The 27,861-nt window shown below is 34.6% G+C and overlaps 1 protein-coding gene and 1 pseudogene across 5 annotated transcripts; one reads left to right on the forward strand and one right to left on the reverse strand.

Annotated features, from left to right (window-relative positions):
- The first annotated feature begins 17,229 nt into the window (after nt 1-17,229).
- On the forward strand, nt 17,230-21,407 carry LOC112277415 (F-box/kelch-repeat protein At5g15710). 4 transcript variants are annotated; one of them, XM_090247382.1, is made up of 4 exons: nt 17,519-17,587; nt 18,039-18,174; nt 18,265-18,357; nt 19,918-21,407. In XM_090247382.1, exons 3-4 carry the CDS (start codon nt 18,294-18,296, stop codon nt 21,015-21,017), a joined length of 1,164 nt encoding a protein of 387 aa, XP_090103508.1. In that variant the 5' UTR covers nt 17,519-17,587; nt 18,039-18,174; nt 18,265-18,293; the 3' UTR covers nt 21,018-21,407. The 4 variants fall into 4 exon arrangements, with proteins under 4 accessions (XP_024365433.1, XP_024365434.1, XP_090103508.1 ...); XM_024509665.3 differs by lacking the exon at nt 18,265-18,357 and having other exon boundaries at nt 17,230-17,587; XM_024509666.3 differs by lacking the exons at nt 18,039-18,174; nt 18,265-18,357 and having other exon boundaries at nt 17,452-17,587.
- A 117-nt stretch (nt 21,408-21,524) lies between these two features.
- LOC112277414 (amorpha-4,11-diene 12-monooxygenase-like) lies at nt 21,525-24,363 on the reverse strand (annotated as a pseudogene). Its single transcript, XR_016500833.1, has 4 exons — nt 24,058-24,363; nt 23,350-23,716; nt 22,521-22,863; nt 21,525-22,406 (listed from the first exon to the last, which is right to left on the reverse strand). The product of XR_016500833.1 is annotated as an amorpha-4,11-diene 12-monooxygenase-like (transcript).
- Between the last annotated feature and the right edge of the window lie 3,498 nt (nt 24,364-27,861).

The following is a 27,861-nucleotide window of genomic DNA, read 5'->3' on the forward strand; positions in this document are numbered from 1 at the left end:
GACAAAAATTGAATCAATGATTAATTGTCACTGCCATAATCATGTAAGCTAATAATTACATATAGAAATAGATAGAAATAAATAAAAGTAGGTAAAAGTAAGTTAATTCTATAATATTTAATATAGAAGTTTTTTAGAAGCTTCTTAGATGCTGCTTTGACTTCATAGGTGTCTTTAATTGACTTTTTGGATTAAAAACGTGGTCAACAAGTTGGCCATGTGCCACACATGTTGTTAGCTTGAAGATCAAGCTAACTATGTGGCCCACACGTAGAAAAACTTGCCTTGTAAGTCAAGGCATGTGTCCTACAAAGTCAACACATATTGGAGGTCCTATAGAACGTTGCCACGTAGTCCCTAGTTAGATAGTATATATAGAGACAAGAGTGAAGGCTTCTTCACTCTTGTCAACTCCTTTCTTGCTTCTAGTCTAGTTTCAAGGGTCTCTAGTTTTCTTGTCTTTTCGCAATAGCCATTCCAATTTCTCTTTCAATATATATACTTGTTTTGTTACCTCTCTTTGAGAGAAGGCTCACTTGTATGAATTGTTTTTTCAACGAGTTCTTGTCCTTGACAGATTGACAAGAGTACACCTACAATATCAGAGCATGGTCTAATCTTGATTAAGAGTGGATTACCCTTTTTTCTTGATAAGATATAAGCATATTAGAAGTTGCGGATTACCCTCTTTTAAACTGATATTGTCCTTAGTATTTTCTTTGTTCGCAAGTCCTCTCTTCTATTTGTCTTGAGTGATATTAGACATCTTCTCTCTTCTAAGTGTTATCATGGCAGAACTTCTTGAAATGAAGAGTGCAATGGCACAAATGTAAGAGCAATTGAGGGAGTTAATACTTGTGATGCATCAACTCAATTTACCACCATAAGGAGCAATAAGATTGGCAGGAAGTGAAGATATAGAAATGGTTGGAGCTGCTTCAACATCTGCACCAAACCATGTCCTTTTTCCTATGGTGGAACGCCCTTCAAATATTAGAGAACCAAGAATTATCCTACCCAAGAAGTTTGATGGCACCAGATCCAAGTTTCGAGGATTTATCAATCAAGTGCAACTTGTGATTGAACTTCAACCCCAAAGCTATCCAACTCCAAGATCACAAGTTAGATTCATTGGTACGCTTCTTTCTGGTTTGGCACTATCATGGTTTTCATCTTTTCTTGAATGACGAGATCCAATATTGGATAATCTAGAGGCTTTTTTGGCAGAGTTACGATCTATGTATGGAAAACATGATGCAATTCATGTTGTAACCAATAAGTTCCGTATTTTATGACAAGGCAATCGATCAGTAACATTATATGTTTCACAATTTCGACAACTTGCAACTGATATCAAGTAGGATGATGCTGCACTTATTAGCCAATTTCTCTACGGATTACAATATGAGGTAAAAAAATTAATGCTCAACTTACCTGATCCTCAAACATTGAGTCAAGGAATTGACTTTGTTGTGAAGTGCGACAATTGCCTTTTTGAATTAGGATCTGAGAACCGTACAAGTGGACCTCAACGTTACTATAATTCAATGGCAACACCAACACCTCTTCAACACATACATTCGGAAGTAGAGGATATGCAAATTGATGCAGTACGTTTTAAACCTCTTACTGAGCAAGAAAAGACTTGTCGTCATCAAGAAGGATTATGTTTATATTGTGGAGAACCAAAACACACTACTCAATATTGTCCAAAGAAACGACGCAATCACAAAATGAGGAGTATGGCTGTGAAAGAAGATAATACGTCAAAAAATGAGTTTGTCCAGCTACAATAGGGACCGTGTGGCTGGAACCTTGCACAACTTCTAGTAAAGGTCTTATTCTCTCCTCAGAGCCCTCTCCTTGTTTTACATTAAATGATATTTTAGGATCTAAACATTACAAAGTCTCTGCCTTGTTAGATTCAGGAGCCTCAACGTGTTTTTTAGATGAAGAATTTACTAAAAGACAAAGCATATCTTTAGTAAAGAAAACTAAACCTGTTCATGTAGAAGTCATAGATGGTCGTCCATTGTCTTCTGGAGATATTACTCACGAAACCCTTCCTATAGAAGTAATAATCAATGATCATAATAGTTTTGTAGTATTTAATATCATTAGATCTCCTTCTAATCCAGTCATTTTAGGTTTATCGTGGTTAGAAAAATATAACCCTCAAATAGACTGGATTTCTCGAACTCTTACTTTCTCTAAAAGTATAACTAATAGTGTAGAGAGTCATAAGTCCAGTTCAATTAAACCCGTATTTATAGGTATAAAAGCTTTCTTGCATGCTGCTATGAAAGAATTACCATACATTATTTATGCTACACCCGTTTCTACTAGTGAAAAGACTTCAAGTGGCATTCCAAGCCAATATCAAGAATTTCAAGATGTATTCGAAAAAAAAATGCGGATACACTTTCAGAACATCGTCCCTATGATTGCTCAATTGACCTTCAAGAAAGAGCACAACTGCCATTCGGACCAATCTATAGTTTATCACAAAATGAGTTGGCTGAATTCAAGGAGTATATTGAAGAAAATCTAGCCAAGAATTTCATACGCCATTCTAAATCTCCGACAGGAGCTCCAATTCTATTTGTGAAGAAAAAAGATGGATCATTGCGGATGTGTGTTGATTATCGAGGACTCAACTAAATTACCATAAAAAACAGGTATCTACTATCTTTAATATCTGAACTTCTTGATCAGTTGAATCAAGCTAAGATCTATACAAAAATAGATCTTTGGGGAGCATACAATATAGTACGCATTAAAGAAGGAGATGAATGGAAGACTGCATTTCGAACTAGGTATGGACATTTTGAATACAACGTCATGCCTTTTGGACTTACAAATGCACTAGCAACTTTTCAACATCTAATGAATGATGTTTTTCGAGAGTTTTTGGACGATTTTGTGGTATGTTATCTAGACGATATCTTGATCTATTCCAAGAATCCAGAAGAACATGAACTTCATGTTCGTCATGTGTTAAAAAAATTAAGAGATGTAGGACTCTATGCCAAGATAGAAAAGTGTCTATTCCACACTACTCAAGTCGATTTTTTAGGTTACATCATTTCAAATGATGGACTTATGATGGATCCTAAGAAAGTTCAAACTATTATAGACTGGAAGATCCCAAAAACGGTAAGAGATGTCCAATGTTTTTTGGGATTTGCCAACTACTATCGGATCTTCATCAAAGACTTCTCTCGAGTTGCAGCTCCACTTACACGTTTGACTTGTAAAGACAAACTCCAATGGAATCAAGAAGTGGAAGTTGCTTTTGAATCTTTGAAGACAGCGTTTATTTCTACACCAATCTTGTATCGTGTTGATTTTTTCAAAGCATTCTCTATGGAAACAGATGCATCAGACTTTGCTACGGGTGCGGTTTTATCACAAATGGGAACAGATGACAAACTTCATCCAGTAGCCTTTCATTCAAGAAAATTCTCAGCAGCAGAAATCAATTATGAGATCCACGACAAAGAACTTCTTGCAATTGTGGATTCTTTTCAAGAATGGCGTCATTATCTAGAAGGCGCTTCTAGTCCAGTCACTGTGTATATGGATCACAAGAACCTCGAATATTTTATGTCAGCATGGGTATTAAATCGTCTCCAAGCTCGTTGGAGCATGTCTTTATCAAGATTCGAGTTCATCATCACTTATTAGCCAGGAAAACAACAAGGTTTATCCGATGCCTTGTCTAGATGTTCTTATCTTCCACCAAAAGAAGGAGATGTAGCTTTTGAGCAACAAAGAATGGTTCTCTTGAAGCCGCAGCAATTTCATCTTCGAGCAATAAAATCAACATTGACTGTTGATTTAACTTTTCTTAAGCAAGTTCAGTTAAGTATGTCTTCAGACCCTCTTGTTTATGATATCAAGAACAATTCTTCTAAATCTCATGATCAATCTAAATTTGAATTCAAGAATAACCTACTCTATTTCGAAGGACGCCTATATGTTCCAGAAGGAGAAGCACGTTTACGTGTTCTTCAAGCTCGTCACGACTTCCCAACAACATGACATTTTAGATATAATAAGACTTTGGAGCTGATATCTAGGGATTTTTGGTGGCCTCAAATGTGGAAGGCAGTTAAAGATTTTGTACAATCATGTGATATTTGCTCAAGATCAAAAACTCCTCATCATCGACCTTTTGGACTTCTTCAGCCATTACCCATTCCAGAACAACCATTGTCTTCTGTTTCTATGGACTTCATCACGGATCTTTCAATCTCAGGTTCTTATGACTCTATATTCGTGATAGTAGATCGTTTTATCAAGATGACACATTTTGTACCATGTACAAAATCTATCACAGGTGAAGAAATAGCTAAGCTCTTTCTTGACAATATCTATCGCTATCATGGATTACCCAAGGATATTATATCAAATAGGGAAACTCAATTTGTATCAATATTTTGGTAAACTCTTTTTAAGGTTCTAAAAGTGGATATAAAACTATCTTTGGCATTCCATCTTCAAACTGATGGACAAACGGAGTGTGTTAATCAAGTTTTGGAGCAATATTTAAGATGTACCACTAATTATCAACAAGATGATTGGACAACTCTTTTGCCATTGGCAGAGTTAGCTTACAATAACACAGTACACTCTTCTAGAAAACAAACACCTTTCTTTGCTAATTATGGTTATCATCCACGACTTGATATTTTTGACTTTTCAAAAGTTGATAATCTTGCTGCGAAAGATTTGGCAATTCATTTATCAGAGCTACATGCAACGATGAAGGCGTAGTTAAAAGAGGCTCAAGAACAACAAAAGGCCAATGCAGATGTCTATCGAAAGGAACAACCACCATTCCTCTTGGGTGATAAGGTATGGCTACTTTGTCGCAATATCAAGACTACTCGTCCTTGTGATAAGTTGGACTATCGAAGGCTGGGACCATTTTCTATTTCTGCACAAATCAATCCAGTTGCACATCGTTTAGATCTACCAGAGTCAATGAAAATCCATCCAGTATTCCACGTGTCTCTTCTTGAACCATACAAGACAGTGGTTATACTAAGAAGACGACAAGCTCCACTTCCTCCTACAGAAGTGGACAATAATAAAGAGTTTGAAGTAGAAGAAGTCTTAGATTCAGGGTGACTCCGAAATAAATTAGAATATCTTGTCCATTGGCGCAGATATGGTATTAGTGAACGCACATGGGAGCCATTAAAGAATCTTGCAAATGCAACAAAGGCGGTGGAGGCTTTTCATCGACGATATCCATCAAAATCAAGATGAAAACCTTCTTTATAAAAGAAACAACATCTAGGCAAGATAACATTCTACTTTCAATTCTTGTTTGTAGCTTCGTTGTAGTAGTGACGCTCAGGAGATGGAGAACCAACAACTAGCGGATTCAACTTAAGAGCCTTCATTTGCTGACCTGCCGGACGAGACATTACGATTGTGACAACCTTCAAGATGACGTAATCGAGATGAAGATCTTCAAGAACGATATGTTCTTCCTCGAATAGATGGCGAGATACAACGCGTTTGGTATCACGATTTGGGAAGGGACTCCCAATGTTTGGTGATTTTGCTGGAGGTAGGAACAACTCCTGATGGTGTTTCAAATATTCTATTTGAAGGAAGTTACGAAGGCCTCAACAATGATCAAATAACTGGATGGTCTTCCCGCCCTCGTATGGGACACTACGGATGGTTGAGAGGTCCTATCAATCATCTTCGAAGAGAACAAAGATCAGAGTATGTGGCGAATACAATTCGTCACATGTTAGATTTTTTCAACATATGATGACCGCTCCTCGTGGAACTCGTCCCTAGAAGGGGGGGTAATGTCACGGCCATAATCATGTAAGCTAATAATTACATATAGAAATAGGTAGAAGTAAATAAAAGTAGGTAAAAGTAAGTTAATTCTATAATATTTTATATGGAAGCTTCTTAGACGCTGCTTTGACTTCATAGGTGTCTTTAATTGACTTTTTGGATTAGAAACGTGGTCAACTAGTTGGCCATGTGCCACACATGTTAGCTTGAAGATCAAGCTAACTATGTGGCCCACACGTAGAAAAACTTGCCTTGTAAGTCAAGGCATGTGTCCTACAAAGTCAACACATATTGGAGGTCCTATAGAACGTCGCCACGTAGTCCTAGTTAGATAGTATATATAGAGACAAGAGTGAAGGCTTCTTCACTCTTGTCAACTCCTTTCTTGCTTCTAGTCTAGTTTCAAGGGTCTTTAGTTTTCTTGTCTTTTCGCAATAGCCATTCCAGTTTCTCTTTCAATATATATACTTGTTTTGTTATCTCTCTTTGAGAGAAGGCTCACTTGTCTGAATTGTTTTTTCATCGAGTTCTTGTTCTTGACATTAATGTTGATTTTATTACTTGAAGGTAAAAATACTTTGGCTTCAAAAAAATCATTCTTTGTTAATCTAAAGATGCATTTTTTTTTTTGTGCAAGATAAGAACATTTAGAAAATGCCTCTAACAAATCTTATTATTTTTTGAGTTAATAAGTAATCTTAAAATTAAATCTTCATAAAAATATGCTCTAATGAATTTGGCAATAATTCAAAATATGTACACACATGAAGTATTTGAGGTTCTTGTGATCTGTATACAATATGAGTAGCCTTGAGGTGCCTTGAGGTGCCTTGAGGTGCCTTCTATATAATGATGCCATTCTTGAAACGAATCCACAATTGCAAAGAGTGCTTTATTATAGATCTCATAATTAATATTAACTACTAAATATTTTTTGGAATAAAAAGCTATTGGATGGAGTTTTTCATTTGATTCCATTTATAATAATACTACAATCCAGACAAAGTCTGATGCATCTATTTCCATAAAAAATACCTTGGAGAAGTGAATACAATATAAGATAGATACAAAAATAAATTCTTTTTTTAAAGCATCAAATGATGCTTTGGCTTCTTTATTCTACTCAAGTTTTTCTTTGCAAGTCAAATGTATAAATAGAGCTAAAACTTGAGAAAAATTCTTGGTGAAGATCCAATAGTAATTGATAAAGTTCAAAAAGTATTGCACATCTTTTATTATTCTTAGAATCTTTTAATCCATGATAGGCTGGATCTTCTTTGGATCCATCATTAGTCCTTCGTTAAAAATGATGTATTTTAAGAAATTAACTTGAGTAGTGTAGAATACAGACTTTTTTTTAACTAAGCATATAATCTTCTATCTCTAAATTTTTGTAATATATGATGAACATGTTTTTTATGTTTCTCTGTATTCTTAGAGTAGATTAAGATGTTGTCCAAATAATAGATAATAAAATCAACAAAAAATTCATCAAAGATATCATTCATTAGATATTGAAAAGTAGTTGGTGCATTTGTAAGTCCAAAAGGCATGACATTATATTCAAAATACCCATACCTAGTTTGAAACATAGTTTTTCATTCATTTCTTTTTTTTAATATATACCAGATTATATGCTCCCCATAGATCAATTTTTGTATAAAACTTTTCTTGATTGAATTAATCAAGAAGTCTTGAAATTAAAGATAGAGTATAATTATTCTTAATAGTAATCTTAATGAGTCCTTAATAGTCTATACATATTTGTAGAGATCCATCTTTTTTCTTCACAAATAAAATAAGAACTCTGCAAAAAATTTAGAATAGCATATGAAATTCTTAGCCAAATTCTTATCTATATATTTTGTAAGTGCAACCAATTTGTTTTGTGATAGGCTATAGATTTATCTAAATAGTGGTTGAATTCTTTCTTGAAGATTGATGAAAAAATCATAAGGATGATACTTCTCAAAAATGTCTACTTTCTTCTTTTAAAAAATGTCTTAAAAATCTTGATATTAATTAGGAATATTACTTGATATCTTTTTACTATTAAAAATAGATATAGCATGGATGTACTAGACTTATATATTATTTCTTAACTATGGGATTTTGGATTAAACTACCAAAATAATTAAGATTATAAGAATTCTATTCTATTTAAAGACAACCATCTATAACTTTTATATGTACAAGTTTAATTTTTTTGACTAATAATATCTTTTATTTTTTGACAAAATCTTTGTCTATAAAAGAAATTGAGGCTCTTGAATCTAACTAAGTGTGAGGGACAAGAACTTCATGAAAGTAAATAAATAAGTATAATAAAATAAAAATAAGAAAGTTTGTATATTAAAAAGAAACTGGAATGGCTATTGCCAAAAGATAATAAAAGTAAAAAATCTTGAATCTAGACTAGAAGCAAGAAAATAATTGAGAAGAGTTAAGAAGACTTCACTCTTATCTCTGTATATATTATCTATCTAGGATCTATATGGTGACGTTTTATAGGACCTCCAAAAACGTGTTGATTTTATATGATACATATCTTAACTTACAAGGTAAATTTTCTATATGGCCTCCACATAATTAGCTTGTTCCACAAGCAACCAATATATGTGATACATGGGTAGCTTGTTGACTAAGTTTCTAACCTATCAATCAATTACAAACATATATGAAGTCAAAACAACATCTAAAAAGCTTCTAGGAATCTTGTCTAGAAAGTATTATAGAATAATCTATTTTTATTTAGTTCTACCTATCTAGATAACAATTACAATAGGTATATATCTATGATACTAAGTTAAGACTTTGTGATTTTTTGGTTCTAAATAAACTTCCATTATAAAATAAGATGATGGATTTGAGGAGAGAATATGATCTTTAATAGAAATTATATAAGATTTGAGCCGCACAGTCTCTATTATAGTTGAAAAAACTTATTTTCTGACACAATATTAGCTTTGGCAATCATGCTTCTCATTTTGTGGTTGCGTTGTTTCTTTAGACAATATTGAGTAGTATTTTTAGCTTCTCTATAATATAAGCATAAGCTCTCTTCATGTCATCGAGTCTTTTCTTGCTCTAAGAAGAATTTAAAATGTATTATATTAATTTTTATTAATTCTAGCATTTATGAATGAATTTCTAAAAACTTGAGAGCTAACATTATTATTTTACTTATTCTTCTTTAGAAAAGTCTTTATTCTTGACATCTTTCAAATAATTAATTATTGCATGCAATGGCTTGAGCAATAAATTATTTCAAAGATTATGCCTTTGACAGTGTCAATAATAAATCTTTTATATTATCTTTTAACTCATATTATAATTAATTGATAAGAGCTTTTTCATTTGAGTCCACATTGCAAGAAAGGCTTTGGAATTCAACAATATATATAGTGGTTGACCGTGATTCTTGCTGTAAAGATAAGAGCTTAGTCTCTATTATTCTTTCTCAATCACTTTCTTTGAATGTGGCCATAAATATTTCTAGAAATGAATTCAAATCATAAAGGAGTCATAAATCTTTTTTCATTAAAGGTGGAAATCAAAAAAGAATATTACTTGATAGAAATATATGCTTATGAATCCAACTTGAGTAAATCCATCAAGGTATTGGAAGGAATGTAATCTTAGATAGAGCTTGATCTGTTGCAAAAATCCTTGAAATTTTAATCTTGTTCCATCAAACTTTTTAGGCATATTAATCCTTGTGTCCATTATACTTGTGGAAGCAATACTTCCTAGATTCGATTGTAAGGTGAATCTACTTGTTTTCTTTAATTGTTCAACTTCTTGATGTACATTCTAATCTTCTTCTATAGGCATAAGAATAATACTTCCATGATTGACATTAAAAATATGTGAGATTTTTACTCTTAGAATCTTGACAAATTCTTGGAGATTTACAATATTTGCATATTTATTCTCACTTCTATTAAGAGGAGCATCCATAATCTTTTCTTTCATTAATAACTCAAATAAATTCAAAAGTTAAATCAAACAAAAATAATCTACAACCTCTAATATCAAATGAAAATTTCTACAAAGAGGGATAATCCACTCTTTTTAAGGAAAAAAAAAAATCAATGTTAGAAAACAAGATTGTTTGTTCAAAAGTGGATAGTTTTCAACCTTCAAATACAAAAATAAAAGTGAGATAATCCACTCACTTCTAAAACAAGATAGAAACAATAAGTTAGCACTCTTTTCAAACTATTAAGGACATGAATTTCAAAAAAAAAAATCTTTAATATACTCTTGTATCACTCAAAAGAATTAAAAAGTCACTCAAAGATGATATGATATTAAATTAGAATGACTATTATCAAAGGAAAGAAGACTATAAAGTCTTGAAAAAAAAAATAAAGACTAAAAAGGCATTAAAAAAAGTGAAGAAGACTTTATTCTTGCCTCCATATATAATCTTAATTAGGAACTATGTAGCAATATCCTATAGGACGGCCAAAACATGTTGACTTTGCAAGACACATATCTTAATTTGTAAGGCAAGTTTTCTATATGTATGCCACATAATTAACTTATTTTGTAAGATTCTAATATATGGTTAATTTATTGATCAAGTTTCTAATATATGAGTAACTTATTGATCAAGTTTTTAATCTACCAATCAACTACAAATACATGTAAAGTCAAAGCAACATCTATAAAGCTTCTATGAGTTTTTTTAGAAAATATTATGAAATAAATCTATTTTTACCTACTTCTATTTAATCTTATAGGTAAATATTAGAAGAAATATGTATGTCTATGATATTCATAAATTCCAAAAATTAATCATAATTTATTTATTATATTTTTATTTAATAAAAATTAAGAATAATAATCAAAAATATATTTTTAGATTGGATTTTTAAAATCTTTCTAATAATATAAAAAATTCATAAAATAAATAACTAAAAATAAATTATAAAGGTTTAAAGATAAAAATTAAAAATTATATATATATATATATATATATATATAGTTAATTTAAAAATTAACTTATTTTATAGATTAAGAAATCAAGTTTTATTAAGGCTTCTAAGAATTATATCCTAAAAAGGCCATGAGATCTTAGTCTTATCTTCATACCTAAAATTGTATACAAATATGAATACATGTATATGACATGTTTATAACTACTATATGGATGTAGCACCTTAGATATAACATCTTAAATATAACAACTACTACATCTTAGGTATAATTTTAAATAATCCTATAAGATTTTTATAATTATAAAATTAATTTAATTCTATTTTTATATTAATATGATCAATTTAAATAAATTAAAAATACATTTTTACATAAATAATTAAAATAATATTATATTCTTTTATTAATTTTTCTTCTTATTAAAAAATATTTATAGATTTTTAATAAATAATATATATAAATAAAATATCAATATAAATATTACTCTCCATAGATATATAAAAATTCTTGATATTATAAAAAATATTAAAAAAAAACTAAAATAATTACATTTAAGACTTATAAAAGCTTCATTTTTATATTTTTATTCATATAAGATTCTTATAATTCATAGATCCTTCATAATTATAATAAATTCTAAAATAATCAAATATAATTTTTAATCATAATATTATTTTATTTAAATAATATAAAACCATATTTTTAATAATTTCATTAATTAAAATGTATTGGCAGGATTCTTATGTGGTAGCCATTTGGAATTATTTGTAAGAATAGAATGAATCATATTCTTTCTTTTGATAAAATTTATAAAATTTATAAAAAATAACCAAAATAATAAAATTTGATAGTAAATTAAATTAAAAGAAATAAAATAAAAGAGATGAATATTGAAATTGTGATCAAAAAATCAAAATAGAACAATTTTTTGGATTTGACTCACAAATTTGACATGTAAAAACTTTTTATTTAGTTTATTAGTTCAATATTAGACATTGAGATTCAAACTAAAAATTATTTTTACATACAATATTATGATACCTTTGTCCAATTCCACTTATTAGAATACAAAAAATCATGACTTAAAAAAAGAATATTTAATAATGCCTTGAATTTAATTTTATAATATATTAAAAATAAAAATAGTATATAAATTTGGTTAAAATTTAATATATAAATAACCAAATATATTAGAATTATAATAAATACTTTTATTTTATTAGACTTCTATTAATTTATAAAAAAAGTCTTTTCAATCTAATGCTTTGAATTAGAATAAATTATTATAAAATAATTCTTTGATAATATATGGTCATGTCCAAAAAACATCAAACTTGGCCAAAAATTCTAATTTTTTTAATATCTTTGACTATTAGCCACATTCTTAGAGCATCAAAGACATGAATCCTAAAGAACCAAAAATTCAATACATTCTTATGTAACTCAAAGAGTATAGATATTTACTCAAAACTAATACAATATTGAAACTAAAATGGCTATTGCCAAAGACAAGAAGACTAAAATGTCTTGAAAGAAGATTAAGGAGTAAAAAGACATTGATAAGAGTAAAGAAGGCTTCACTCTTGCCTCTATATATACTATTAATTAGGAGTTATGTGACAACATCCTATAAGACCTCCAATACATGTCTAATTTGCAAGACACATGTGTTAATTTGCAAGGTAAGTTTTTTATATGTATACTACATTGTTATCTTGTACTATAAGCTATTTACATGTGTGATACATGACTATTTTATTGGCTAAGTTTTTAACCTATCAATCAACTATAAATATGTATAAAATTGAATATGTATCTATCAAGCTTCTAAGAAGCTTTGCTATAAGATAATATCAAAGCTACATATATTTATCTTCTACCTAATACTTCGTATTTAAATAAATATATATTTTTGTAGTATGGAGTAAAAAAATATTTCTTCAATATTTTTATAATAATGATACTTCTATATAAATAATAATAATTTTTTTAATATTTTTATTTTGACCACTTTTTCTTTTATCTATTTGATCAAATATTCTATAGCTATAATGATATATTGTATTCTATATAAAGATGTAGGATGAATGGATCTAAATAATTTATATTATAATTTTTTAAATAGAATAAGTAAAAGTGATGGATGTAAAGATATTATAAGATTTAAATCATAATGTATATATTGCTAGAAAACATCGTAACATCTTGCAAAAAATTCTAAATTAAAAAATATTGTAGGTCAAAATTAGTATTTTCTAAAGAATTTTTGAATTTTTAACCAATAAGAGAAGTATCTACCACAATCACTTGAGTCACAAACTTCTAAAATAAGTGATATCTCTTCATATATATGACATTGTATTAATATAATAATAATTTTTTAACAACATAATTTTTTAGTTACAAAAAATAAATAGATATTATTCATTTTAATATTTTGTTGTTTATTTTTTTATAAGGCATTGAATAGTTTTTAAGTATTAAAAAACATGTAATATATTTATGTTATATAAATATAACTATAACTTAGAACAAATATAAATTAAGAAATTTATTATCTATATCTTAGATATCTATGGTTGTAGATAATTGTAAGAGGTAATTGATTGATTTATATTATTTTTTTAAATTATATTTTAATATCAAATTTTGAAAAATCAAGATTAGCAAGATAGGTATTATATCTGCTAATTACAAGATGGATGATCTCAATAAAACTCCCTTCTTAACTACCAAGTAATTGTTTTTGGATTGAAAAGAATTCTTATTTTTTAAAAATATTGAAATGACAATTAAAGACTTTCACGATGATCATTCTTTTATGATTGATAAATATGATATGTATTCTTAAAAAATATTTTAAAATACATAAATCATGGCCCTTTGAAAAGCTAAAAGAGCATTACATAAGCCAAACGGCATTATTACATATACAAAAGTTTCTCAAGGTGAGGTAAAAGTAATCTTGTACCAATCTTCTAGAGCTAGATGCAATCTTAAATTCTCTTTGTGCATAGCTTGGCCAAAGGTTTGTGTACTTCTTTGGCACTTTTGATAAATTCTTAAAAATTTCTTTACATCCATGATAGACTTTCTTCACTTAGTTGAATTTGATAGATCAAATATACTTGGATTATCCGTGGTTGAATTTTTTTTTTTTTTAATATTATTGGTCTTGAGATTTCTAATATTTGTATTAGCTTTATGATTATTCTATAATAATATCAATTTTTGTTGTTTTTATTGTTGTTGTTTTCAAAGCCTTGAACTCTTTAATTCTATGATCCATAGTCATACAAAATTCACATTGTATAAAAAGCTTCAAGTATTCAATAAAAATAAATTAATATAATATTAGAAGCCAAGTTTTTCACATGAATTTCAAGCTTCTGGCTTGTTCTAAAATCTATTACAATGTAACATCTTAGTTTAAGAGAACTAATATTCTTTGAACTACAACTTAGAATTTTTTTTGAGTCCATCTACAATGTGCAAAGCAACCAAGAAAAATTCTTTTGGTTGTTAATATTATATTAATTTATTTTCATTGGAATGTATTTTAAAGCCATCTAAGTGGAGGTTTTGAAAGATCCCATAAAATAGAGTCTCTCCAAATTCTAGATGGCGCTAGAATTACAATTTTGAATTCCAAGCCTAAAATGTGAAAATACCAAGCTTACATCTAAAAAATGATAGAATCAAAACATGGGAGAGTATCTTCTTAGGATGCCATCTTTAATTTTTTTTTAGAAAAAAAAAAAAAAAAAAAAAAAAAAATCTAGATTTTCACTAATAGGAATAGTTACATCCATATATTTTTCTACTTCTTTCTTGTATAATTCAAATTGGGTTTTTCTTAAATCCCATGCACAAAACATGCAATAATAAGGGATCAAGATGATCCAGCAACTTCTTTATGCATAGTATCTTCATGGACCAAAACATCTTTAGGAACAATATAAATCAATAATCCAATATAGCTTTTGGCAAAACTGGGGGATAAGGACTCACTTAGAGAAGGTTTGGTGGGATGCAATTTGCATTGGATTTGGTCAAGGTTGAAGGAAGCAAGCACTTTGCATTGGATTTGCTATTAGATCCATGGGAAGATTCAATTTATTTCCAAACTTGCTTGGCCTCTTGCATTATTGATTAGAATAACAATTGTTGACAGCACCCTGAACCTTAGCAACATCCTTGCTGCTACCTCAACAATCAAAAGTGAAAGAAAAATAAAAATAAAACACCAACAAATTTTAGTACTTGGTCTTGGCTGACAAATTAGGAGTGTGCCCCTGCAATGAGGCCAGGGCTGTGCTTGCAAACCTTCCTACAGGACATCAAGATCACAAAACCCTAGTTCTATTTACACAACCCTGCTGCATCCTTGCTCCTCTCCAATGCTTGTTTTCCACCACAACGCAAATTCAATTACATAAATCACATGAATCCTGTTTTCTTGAAAAATCACAGTTACACATAAACTCTAACATCATTCATTTACACAAAGCACAGAATTCTATTCCCTATTCTGTGTACTTAATTATGTAAAAAGAAGTTTGACTTTGTAGAATGCTGGGGCTTTGGCTCTTGGTGATGCATTGGTCAAATGAGATACAGATCTCACAAAAAGCATGCAGATGAATCATGTTGATTCTGTCTTAGTGAGGCTTTACATTTAAGGCTTTCACTTGGATTGGGGCTCATGCTATTCCTCCTTCAACAAGTCCCACAATTTAGCTTTGTTTGATTTGCTCTGGGCATCATGTTCACACAGCATCAAAATGCTACTAATAATAAAGCATTTAACCCCATGCTATTGAATTCATAATCATCCAATCCTTCTTCATGAATGGTGTTATCAATGCATTGGGGGGGGGGTAAGACTGGGAGTGTAAAGAGTAAATGCAAGAGTCTGGGAGCATGTTAGTGAGTGAGTCCAAGTCTGTCAGTGAGTCAACAACATTATTTCAAATGGGATATTTAAATACATATATACATTTTTGTTGCTTTGTTAGCTGTGTCTTGTGGGCCCTCCCTCCTTTTCCACCCCTGTTCCTTCTTCTTGAAGAGTCCTTGATGGGAACTCACCAATTCCAAGGCCCCCTTTTTATAAATTTGGTTAGGAACATGCCTTTCATCCATCTGAGTAACTTATTCATCCATGCTGCTCATCACATGATCCACACAATTCCAAAGCATGATGATGCTGATGATGAGAAGAACCAAGTGGAAGGTAAGAAAGAAAGGAAACAAGGAGAAAAACAGAAGGAACACCACACATGTCTGTATGACTCATTCTAGAGTCAAGCAGAATGATACAATTTTGTTGGGGGTGTATCCCCAGTGAGCCATTCACAGATTCATGTGTTCAGGGTATTGCCGTCATGATGATGCACCCTTTTCCAATTCATCATAAACTATTACTAATAAATACAAAGTGAAAAAAGAAATCAAGAAATCAAGAAATAAAGGAGGGGAAAAATTAATAAAAAAGTCTATGATTACCATAGGGGTGTTCACATGGACAATGACCCTTTCATTAGCCTTAACCACAAAAGGAAACAGCTTCTTTCCCCCTTTTCAGAATTCAACCTTTTGGGAGAAAGTGAGGGGTCCATCTAACTGGATTGAACTTTCAAAAGGTGAACCTTGAAGACAATGAGCATTTTCCCACCCTCCATTTCATTTTTGCTATGTGAAGAAAATATGGTGAAATTTTGGCGACAATAACAACAACAGCAACTCCACCCTGTGATTCTTCAACAGCCTTTATTGCAACACTTTTGTTGGTGAGCTCAAGCACATTCCAGCTAAAAACGAAAATTCTTGGACATGCGAGCATCTCTAGAAGTATAAAAATAGGGTCAAAACTTTTTTTGAAAACCATAGCTCCATTGCCTAGCCACCAGTCCATGGAGAATGAAGAAACCAGATCGTCTATGCTCACAAACGACTGCACAATACAATAATAACAACACCACAACAACAACAAAAGAGTGAGAGTGTGGGTATGTGGGTGGGGAATTAAAATCCGCTTTTCCAGGATTGATTCCAGTAGATCAGAACGACAGGGTGGTGGAAGCAAGCAGGATTAAAAGAGGAGGAGGAGGAGCAGGGGGGGGGGGGGGGACAACAAATCGCATGCCATGTGGTACAAAATTGTGGCAGAATCACATATATTTGCTCATGTCGATTTGAATGCGTTGTGAGAGCGGGGCTAAAACGGGGAAGGGAGAGGCTAAAAATAAGAGCACGGGGTCGTGTGTTACAAGCCTCACGTGTCAGGGTGGGGTGCTGTCTGCGACGCCTGCGGACTGGAGGAGGAGAGGAGGATCCACCACCAGCCCCGTTGCGTCGTCGGAATCCCGTGACAATGTCGTCTTCGTCGTCGTCGACGAGGACACTGGCAGCAAGAGCAACAACAACAACAAGGAGGCGTGTTTTTCTTTCTCCGATCGGCAGCGGCCACGTCCTTGGAGTGCAACGCGAGACCGAATCTCGGGGATTCTGCCTCCACTCTCGGGAGTCCAGGTCCTGGGAGAGCCACTGGTGGTCCAGTTCCGTCGTTGATGGAGTCTAGTCTAGCGTAGCACCCGATTCCCGATTCCACCTACGCTTGCGCACTCCATGTGCGCAGGCGCCGTCAAATATATCACTGCAGAGGGGCTTGTTGTTCACGTCGCATCCTCCGATGCATATAAGAACCTTGTGGTTAGAGGCAGGTACTTCTAGGCCGAGCGCGGTAGTACCTGTAAGCTACGATGTTGCTAATCTCGTGCTTCACTATCCACTTCGGATGTTGGCTGGCCAGGTGAGTGTGTCGGGTCGTTTTTGCTGCTTAAAGTGAAGTGAAGCTGGGCTGTGAGGTTGTCCGTGAGCTCTGCTGGGTTTGCCGAAGCCATCAAATAATTTTTGGAGCTTGCCCCTTTGAGAGTTCTGTTGTTTATTTTTCCTTTTCCCCTCCCCCCCTTCAATCACAAAGGGGGTTGCGGTGCTGTCGCTAACATGGGGTTGTGTCTAGGCTACATGCTTTTAGATCGCGTGGTTAGTATGTGTGAAACATGTTAGTGTAGAGCAATGAGGGCGCTGAGAAGAGGGTCGCCACCGCAAGGGGTGTGTTTCACCTTTCTAGGAGATCCTTCTTTCCTCTAGGAGTGAAGGGCTTGTGCTTTATTTATTCATTTATTTTCCCCTCTTCCTTCCTTCTTCTTCGTCTTCTTCTGTTCACTGTTTTCCGGTCCTTTTCATTGCGCTTCGACCAGCGTGTTCGCACCGGTCAGCCAACAGCGACAAGTTGTGCACATGAGGCTCCCCTCACTCAGAAAGTGGCAATCTACGACGAATGACGTTGAAGCGAATTCTGGCCCAAGATATGGCATTGTTCTCGACAGCTCTAAGGTAATGATCTTTGCAATCGTGCCCAGTTTTCATGAGCACTGTCGCTTCATCACATTAAGCTCAGTCTCAGTCTGCTCGGGGTTCTGCCAGGCAATCCCGCAATCACCACGCAAGGGCAAATGTGCTCCACAGCGTGTTCGTGTTCGATGGTGTGTCCGGAGCTCGCAGAATCCAATAGCCAAGGTCAGGAAACAGGAACTAAATAAATCACAAAACCCTTTTTTGGGTCCCATGGATAGGTATCATCTCGGCGTGCAGGAGCAGCTAAGTGAGTTGTCAGATGCGTGGTTTCATCAGGACACCGAGGGTTTGGAGCCTCTTTGCGCTCCTCGATGAAACCCTATATTTAGCGACCCCCTCCCCTCCGTAAACGCCTTAGTTTCCCTGTCGGGTGGAGGTCTGGGTGGCAGGTATATGTTGACACCAACTTAAAGATTGTCGGAGCTTGTTAGGGAAGGATTTGGAAGCCTGCCGAAACCCATGTGGAAGACGTGTTACCAATCGTCCTCTCTAATTCATTTAGCAATCCTGACAGAATATTTTCGATCGCCTCTAGAATTCCCCAAGCGCCAGCGTTTATGCTGTGGCGGACGATCTCGCTGATCTGATTAGCTCAGAGATGCTTGGAGGCCAGTGTTTTGCATCCCTCAACAACTGCCACGGTGACTGAAAGGCAACGAGGATGTTTCCGTCGACTGTTTGTCTGATCCTGAATAAAGCCCTATTTCAATCCAGACCTGTCATGCTCACCCCGATTATTTCCCTTCGCTTACATCACGTGGACTTGCTATTGTTCCCCGGTCTCCTGCTTGTGCTTTTGGCTGCTCCTACAATGTGGTTTGCGAGCCAGTATGACCCCTTCTAATGCATTGGGGGGTGAACCATACTCTCCCTTTCCTCGTCATCCGTATCCGCAGCTCATGTCTCTCTTTTCTACGCATTCGACGTTTGGCTGTTCTTCGGATTAGCCAAAGTTTAGCCATATCAAGAGATCCAACAGGGTGAGGGTGCTGGAAAAGTCGAAGGAACGGCTAAATAGGTTGAGCGGGATTTTCGCATCCAGCTGTAATGAACTTGAAGAACAGGTTGTTGAGTTCGTGTAGATCATTTAAAGGGATGAAGGAAGAAGGGTTGGGTTGTGTTCTTTCTGGTAGTGGAAGGCGGGTCTTTTTTTCAAGTTGGAGTAACAGCCTCAGCAGATGCCAAAGCAGTACCTCAGGATCAATTCAATCATCTGTCTTTGAAGGCTCATGTGAAACGAATTCTGATTATAGTTTTTCTTGTAATTCGCTACTAATTGTACTGTCGTACTTTTATCCTGTCGTGACTCTTTTTGACTTCCTCACATCCTCGTCGTTCGCAATTAGCTGGCAGTTTTGTACAGAACTTTGACTTCAGAGAGGCTGCGAGCTCCTGACCTTCATGTTCAAGTTTTTTTTTTTTTTTTTTTTTTTTTTTAATTTTTTTTTATGCTGACCGTCCTTGCATGATACACGAATTTTGAGCTTGAATTAGCTTGTTTTTCTCATTTACAAAGCAAGACTCCGACGCTGTTTAGTCAGCTTTACTATTCTCCTCCATATCTAACTTGCTTAACATCAGATGAAATTCTAACGTTATCTGTTGCGGGACATCATGATGCTCCGCAATCTCGCAGCCTGATGAATATAGTCTTTTTGAAGCTGAGACATTGCAACATAGAATCTCCATATTGATAGTGTTTTCCGTGGAGCTGAAATGCAGGTAAAATGGATCCAGAATTATGGAGTAAGCTTCCTCAGAAAATACTTCTGGACGTGCTAGCAAGGCTTCCCCACAACTGCATCGCCAGGTGCCGCGAGGTGTGCAAGATATGGAAGGAGCTTCTTGTGATGAAGCACTTCACAGACAGGATTGTATCGGTTCGAAAATCTCATACCCCTTTCTTGCTAGTATGCGTCAAGAGGTATCAAGCCATCATGGCTTATAATCCATCGATGAAGGAGTGGCGAGAAATATTCATCTGGAAAAAGTCACCCAACTTCCAGATTCACTGCTTGCGAGCTGCAGGTGGGGGATTGCTCTGCTTCAAGGGCAATCTTGGCAAAAGGAAGAACGTGGAAGATGGAGATACCAGGCTCCTTGTTGTCAACCCCATTACCAAGTTATGGCGCATCCTCCCCAGCCTCCCTCCAGGCATCCGAGCCTCCGGGTGCGTCAATGTGATCGTCCTCGAGAACGAACCTAACCAGTTCAAGATTCTGTTCATGCAAATTCACCGTGACCCACATGCACAACGCCGCCTAGTGGGGACTCTATACGATTCTGCTGCTGATATGTGGATAACGTACTGTGAGGACACTACCCTGGAGTCCATTTACCGGAGTGTGTATGTCAACGGATCAATGCACTACATTGGCTCCGAGCGGGTGCATGAGAATGGCGCTATTGTCAGCCGAAGACAAGGGGTCTCGTTCGATATGTACAGTAAAGTGTTTTCCAGGTTTGAGGCGCCACTGATCAGCGAGGTCGGCGCCAAGAAATTCATGGAGCTTCACGGCCGGCTTTCGCTGGTTACATTCTCCACGGTGGCCACATTCTCCCCCTCGGTGCAACAGTTCGACGAACAGACTGGGACTTGGGTGGATGCGCAGCTGTTGCCTGCAGGGGTTGGTCTCGGCGTGCAAGGTTACGTGCCGCTGGGTCAGGGCTCCTATCTGTACTTCGCCGACCCGCACCGACAATCTAAAACCGTAGTATGCTACGATTTGTTGAATAGGCAGAGGTTCCTTATTGAAGACGCTTTTCCTGACTTACGTTTTGAAGGTTACAAATTATATCATCCTTCGTTGTGTTCGGTGTGAGAAGCATGCAGCATCGTCCTTCTTTGCATGCCATGCATGCAGGTGGCTGCTTTTCGTTTTAAGATTATTATCCATCTCTATGATATTAGACTAGAAATTTTCTTGCTGGGATGTGGTTTCTACGTAGTCGAGTTATGGAGATCAATTGGAGTTCTATTGGAAGGACTTGATTACTATGCTGGCCGGACTACGTTAGGATAGATTACATTGGGTCTAACCATCGAATCGTATGGTATGAGATCTGTTAAACTTGGTCGTCTCATTGAGCCTAGTATACAATCCGTCGACCTCCACAACATTGATTGTGCATGTTTTTATGACTCAGATTTATACACCACTGGCTTTGCACAGTTTTACTTGGCAAAGAACAGTGTAATTTGTCGTTCAAAAGCTCACAGGTGTTCCATCGGAGTGGCATGATTCTGTCCTGTTTATTCGTTTTCATTAGGATGTGCGATTGGTAACCAGGAGGTTGGTTGTTTAAAGATAACGCGAATCACTCTGAAATGCGTGCGTTAACCAACACTGGGTATTGCCCAAGTCATGCAAATGGCCCAGCAGTTCATTTTAAAACTGGTCTGCCGAGACAACTCAGGATGTGTCGTGCAGATGGTACTCATGCCGTGAGAGCAATTGGCCACCACAAAGCCAGATGCACAAGTACCACTAAAGATTTTCACAACTTACTAAAAATTGTTACAACTAGCATATGCATTACAGATCCGTTGTTGTCTTTCTCCCGTGATACATTTCCAGCGTGTGATTGAGGCAATCAATTTTCTGCTACGCTCTCCAAAGAAAGTTCAAATCTGGGTTTCGGAACCAAGAGCAGCGGTTGCTTCTTGCTGACGGAGAGGCTTATTGTCTCAGTCATGTCCACCTCAGTTTGACCTTCCGGCAGAGACCAGTCGAATACATAGAGCAGATTCGCTAACATCATGGCCACCATCGTATTCGCCAGCCTGTATCCTGGGCACATCCGGAGGCCTTTTCCGAACGGCATGAGCTCGTAGGGATCACTTGTGCAAGAAATCTATCAGGATCAAAGCTGTCAGGGTTGTCGTATACACTTGGGTCTCGGTGGATTGTGAAGGCGTTCACTAGCAGCTCCGTTCCTGCCGGGAAATGGTACCCAAGAAGCTCTGTAGGCTCTCTTGATTCATGGGGAAGTAAGAGCGGAGCAGGAGGATGCAGCCGGAAATTCTCTTTCATCACGGCTTGCAGAAAAGGGAGTTGTTGGATGTCGGATTCTTCCACGAGGCGCTTGGAACCTATCACTGAATCCATCTCAGTCTGTGCTCGCTCGATCAGTTCTGGCCTCCTGATGAGTTCGGCCATAGCCCATTCTGAAGTGTTCGAACTAGTCTCCGTCCCAGCATTCAACATTTCCTGTTCTACAGACCAGCTGTTGGTTACTCTCGATGCCCTACACGTCCTACGCCAATGACTAAGAAATATCATTATGCAAAATAGTGCTCAAATGAGAGACACAAAATCTCTTACCTGTAGTAGCTTTAGAAGGTCCTGGTCAGGGAGATTTGTGCCGTTTTCGAATGGCGTCTCCATTAGTACATCTTCAAAATCTGGGACATAGCTTGGGTCGTTTTTCATTTTTTTATAATTGTTTCTGTGGCTGTCGAGGTCGAAAAAATTAGCCGTGAGTTTGTCTGAAACATCGCGGATCTTGGAAAACTTGGATGCATGTCCTTGCAATTTAGTGATGAAGCTCAAGTAGGGCACGAAGTCGCTTATGTCTACAGAACCAAGAAGTTCAAAGACACTGGAAGTCATCTTCTGAAGGTCTTGTCCTTCCTTCTCACTATCGTCTACACTGACACCGTAGAACCTGCGCACGCGCGTGCAGGTGTAACAATGTGAGTAGACAAGAACACTAAATCACTAAATCACTAAGTGAAAACACAATGTAGCAAGGCCCTGCTTTCATGTAGGATGAGACTCTAACAAGTCCACACTGAGAAAAGAGAAGTGTCTTTCTTTCACTTAAGTTGCAAAACAACTCTATAAGCAGGTTCGACATATTGCATCAGCATCAAAATTGTAGAGAAGTTGAAAATACTTGAAGAGATGAATGGGGTTTCAGAGTTAAGACGAAATTGAGGTCATCCTGTGTGGAAAGGTGCAAAACTTCACAAAATCCTTGTTGAAGTTTTGATGAGTCGAAAAGAAAACAGCTCCAAAGATGATTTTTCCTTCAGGGATTTGAAGTCATACACCTGTTCTGGAGAGAATATCGTGTGTCTTCTAACTACCGTAGCAATTTATTCCACCAAGAGAATAGCCCACTACTCTGAGAAAGCAAGCTATGGCGTACCTCTTGCCGACGACCATCCGGGTCATGTTGTTGGAAGTTGTGCCATGCAACCAGGTTTGGAGATTCACTGGATTGCCCTTTTCCGACTCCTCTAGAAGAACTTTCATCATGCACTGGATCTCCTGTGCTCTTGTAACTTCGTGGGAGGCATGACGTCTTGGAGAGAAGAGCTCTGTATTCAAAAGCCTGCGCAGCTTGCGATAATAGGGTCCATACTCAGCGAGGCCAATGTTTCTGTAGTTCTCGTCATTGTTGTTCCAGACGGTCCATGAGAACCTCTTCGGCCGCGAAGCAAAGCTTGCATCAACGGTTGTGTAGAACTCCTTAGCCACGGCAGCCGTGGAAATCACTAAACATGGCTTGGCCCCTGGTGGCACAATGCATTTCAAGGCTCAGGATAGGGAGGATCAAATGGGAGACATCAACTGACAAGGCAACAGCAACAGAATTGTTGGACTGTGAAGGGAACGCGTCATTGTTGTTCCAGACGGTCCATGAGAACCTCTTCGGCCGCGAAGCAAAGCTTGCATCAACGGTTGTGTAGAACTCCTTAGCCACGGCAGCCGTGGAAATCACTAAACACGGCTTGGCCCCTGGTGGCACAATGCATTTCAAGGCTCAGGATAGGGAGGATCAAATGGGAGACATCAACTGACAAGGCAACAGCAACAGAATTGTTGGACTGTGAAGGGAACGTTGGAGTCACACCTAACCGGAGATACATGAGACCTCCATACTTGCCGGCAAGGTTTCTGTGGGGCAGGTCTCCCAACGCTGAAAAGTTCCCCACAACTGGCCAAGGCCAAGGCCCTGGTGGGCATCGCCTTCGCTGCAGAGTCTCAGCATGGAAGTAAAGCACCACGACAGAAATAAGCACTGCAGCTACAAGGACATCGGCGAGCGCAAATCCAAACAGTAGTCCACCCTCAGCCATGTTTATGATTCCTGCCGATCACGCTAGTAGTACGCCCTTTGAACCTACCAGGTGGCTAGGTTTTTGCAAGCTCTGGAAGCTAATTTGCGGCCGACGACCATCATAAGTACCCACCAATTTTGGCACCATGACAGTGGCAGAGTGAAATAATAGCGTCATCCAACGCCGTGAAATGACGTGTGCCACGATGTCTGCACAAAAGATCCTGTTGTAATTGGGTTTCAACGATGCGATGCGAGTGTGTGGTCCGCTAGGACCATGACGAGCATGGCCACACGATTCCGCGCTTCGCGAGTCTACGAAAAATGCCACTAGAAACTGCTCACTTTCAAGCAGCCACTCGAAGGTCACCAAGGCAGCAACGCGGTCCAGCTCAGCCAGAGGATTACCCTTCCTCTCACTTTGTTGTGATCAGTTTGTTTTTCTCTTTGTTTTGTTCTGTGGTTGCGTTTTTTTTCTTTTTCATAAATGAATAAAGTTGAACCATTCATGTGGTATATAAAAAGGTGTCAGAGTGGGAAGATATATGAGGAAAAATTGTTCAGAGAAAGGGACATGGGTCAATTAGAGCATAGCGAATGGAAATAGTGCTGATGACCCACAAAGAATAGAAACATGATACATTAGTTTACTAAAAATAAATGCAATTCTACGTCAAATAAACATTCTTTTAAATGGAATCCTTGAAACTATAATAAATGAAACTTTTTAGTACAAACAAAAACTATAAAATTTAGATATTGTCTACTAAAAAATAAAAAATGTGATAATCAAAATTAGTAAATGCTTTATAATTTGTGAGAAAATGTAATTTATATATATATATATATATATAGATAGATAGATAGATCTCTGTTTAAGTCAAAACTTTAATACAAAGGAATCAAAAAACATGAAATTTAAGAAATATTTATTGTTTTGTAATATTTAATTATTAGTCATATTTATAATTCTCATATAAATTTAGGTCTCACATTTATATATGTACCTAAATTAAATGACTTAGTTTTGGATGATGCTAAACAGATATACCTTTTTATCACACAACCAGAAGCTCATGTGAAATAAAATGTTGAATTTATCAAACAAAGTTTCATGATTGCAATTTTTTTACCATAAATAAATTTATCATTACCTATATTAATTTAATTTATATTTTATTTATGAAACAAAAAATAATATAAAAACGGGTTGGCTCTTGAACAGTATAACTCTAAAATCGAATAGTAGAAAACATTCTGGATGTTGACTGCTGAAAACAAACAAACAAACTTTTAAAAATAAAAACAAATGCTATAAGCTTGTGAGTTTTTCCAATTATTCTATTAGGTTGCAATAATTAATTAAGACATTATTTTATCATTTTTGACCAAATTAATTAGAAATCTCCTTCTATATTTGCAATTTAATTGTGTAATCTTTGGTAATTAAATACATGATATCAAAGCTAAGAAATGTTTTCATGGATAAAAAGATTGATGAAATAGTTGTAACTAGAATTTTGAAGTAAAGTTTTGACATTACATTTTAAAAATTGCACTAAATATATTATCATTATAAAGAAATCACTTTAGACATAACTATAATTTTATTTATTTATTTATTTTTTATGCATTGATATTTTTTCTTAAATAAATATTTATTTATCTTAAATAATATTGATTTTTTTATTTTTATTTTTTATTTTTTTATTTTTTTTATCTTTAAACCATTTTTAACCCAAATAAATCAAACATAAATAGTAATCATAACCTATACTTAAATTATCTCAATCTTTAAAAGAATAATTTTTTAATATTTAGTTTTTTATTTTATTTAAAAATTACTAATATAAAAAAATATAATCTATTTTTTTAAGGTTCATGCCTTTTATTTTTTTTATTTATGATTACAAATTTCACATGTAGCTCAAGGTAATTATTTTATGAAAAATATCATATATATTCTAAAAATATGTTGATTTAATAGGAATATCCATGTATTCTTGATAATAGAAAATCTATCCTTCACTTTTGTGAAAATATCAAACCTACCATTGATCTTAATAAGGTATCACAAAAATTCTTTTTTTAGTGCTACTAGGGCCTAATCTACTTGTCGAGAAAAAATTACTAAGCCTTCTACACTCATATAATTTAAAAGTTGCTTCTCTTGCATAAGTTGGGAGTGCTTGTAACAAATTGAATTCAGATTCATATTGATCTAGTCTTTTCCTTGTATAGGACTTGGAATTTTCTAAAACACAATAACATACTCGCATATCAATCAACATTATTCTTGCTTTGATTCCTCTATTACTTGCATGGTCAATCAATTCATCTATGTAGAATGATTAAATGTAAATAAGAATTAATTGCTATAGAAGTTGATGCATAGGGAGCTTGGAATACAATTATTATTTAAGTTGAAGATAGTGTCTCCAGTGTAAGTAATTAAAAAGGTGTTATTATGGACATCCATATTTATCTAAATAAAAAGTATTTGGTAGAAGGTAACTATATGTAGATTTGATATTATCTTACGGTGAAGCTTCTAAGAAGCTTTATAAATGCATATTTGACTTTATATGTCTTTAGGATTTAGGATTTAAGATTGCATATGTGCTTTCAAAAAATTGACGTACTTTTTTGGAATTTTTGAGTTGACCTACCTTTCCATTTTGGAGGGTTGTGATTCCTATAGTATAATAAAATTTATTTATGCTTTTTCCATTTCGTAGATATAAAATACTTCGACTTGTAAAGATAGAATTGATTATTTATTTATTTATTTATTTTTATTTTTAAATTTTAATATTTTAAAGTAATCTATTCTCTTATTTTGGAATATTATGAATCTAATGGTGTATTTAGCTTTTTCAAGAAATATATGGTTTGGATGATATAGAGGTTTTAAAAATAAACTTTAATGTTGATAAATTCTTATATTTTTAAAATTTTAGAATTTGAAGATAATCTAGCTCTCTATTTTCAAAGATTGTGATTTTAATGGTGTAATAAAATTTTCTTATGCTTGTTCTATTTGAAAGATATTAAGGATTTAACTTTATATATTTTATGTTAACTTTGAAATCTTTGGATTGAAGAACTAATTATTTTCAAAGTTTAAGTTGACATACCTTCTTCATATAAGACATGGAAAATCCATTAATGGTTTTAGATTTTTCTACAAATGCTTATATTTTGAGATATGTATAAGTTAACTTGTGTTGTGGGTTTAAAACTGATTTTTGGCATAAGTTATCTTTGGTGTTTTTAATTTTGGCTTGTTATAGGACCATGTAAGAGTATTTCAAAATAATGTGATACTTGTTGTTTGGACTTTATATGGATGATTTATATATGGATGAAAGTTGATTTATGATAATTTCATCTATTGATTTCTTATGTATACAATGTATAATAATCAAACAACTTATTATTTTAGAATGCTCTTTGAAATACTTAAGATGTATAAAATTATATTTTAGATAGATGAATGTTTTTTTTTATATGTATCAAAATAAGAAGCATCTCATTTAGATAATTGTATGTAAAATATGATTTATAATTAGAATAGCTTATGGTATGGAGGTTATT

This window comes from Physcomitrium patens, chromosome 25 (genome assembly GCF_059467195.1).
Source record: "Physcomitrium patens ecotype Gransden chromosome 25, ASM5946719v1, whole genome shotgun sequence".
Taxonomy (NCBI): Eukaryota; Viridiplantae; Streptophyta; class Bryopsida; order Funariales; family Funariaceae; genus Physcomitrium; species Physcomitrium patens.

Bases quoted from the DNA above. Each gene is read 5' to 3' on its own strand.
- LOC112277415 (XM_090247382.1), top strand. From the start codon at position 18,294: ATGTGCTCCACAGCGTGTTCGTGTTCGATGGTGTGTCCGGAGCTCGCA. The intron at 18,358-19,917 runs GTCAGGAAACAG...GCTGAAATGCAG, and splicing joins CGCAGAATCCAATAGCCAAG to GTAAAATGGATCCAGAATTA.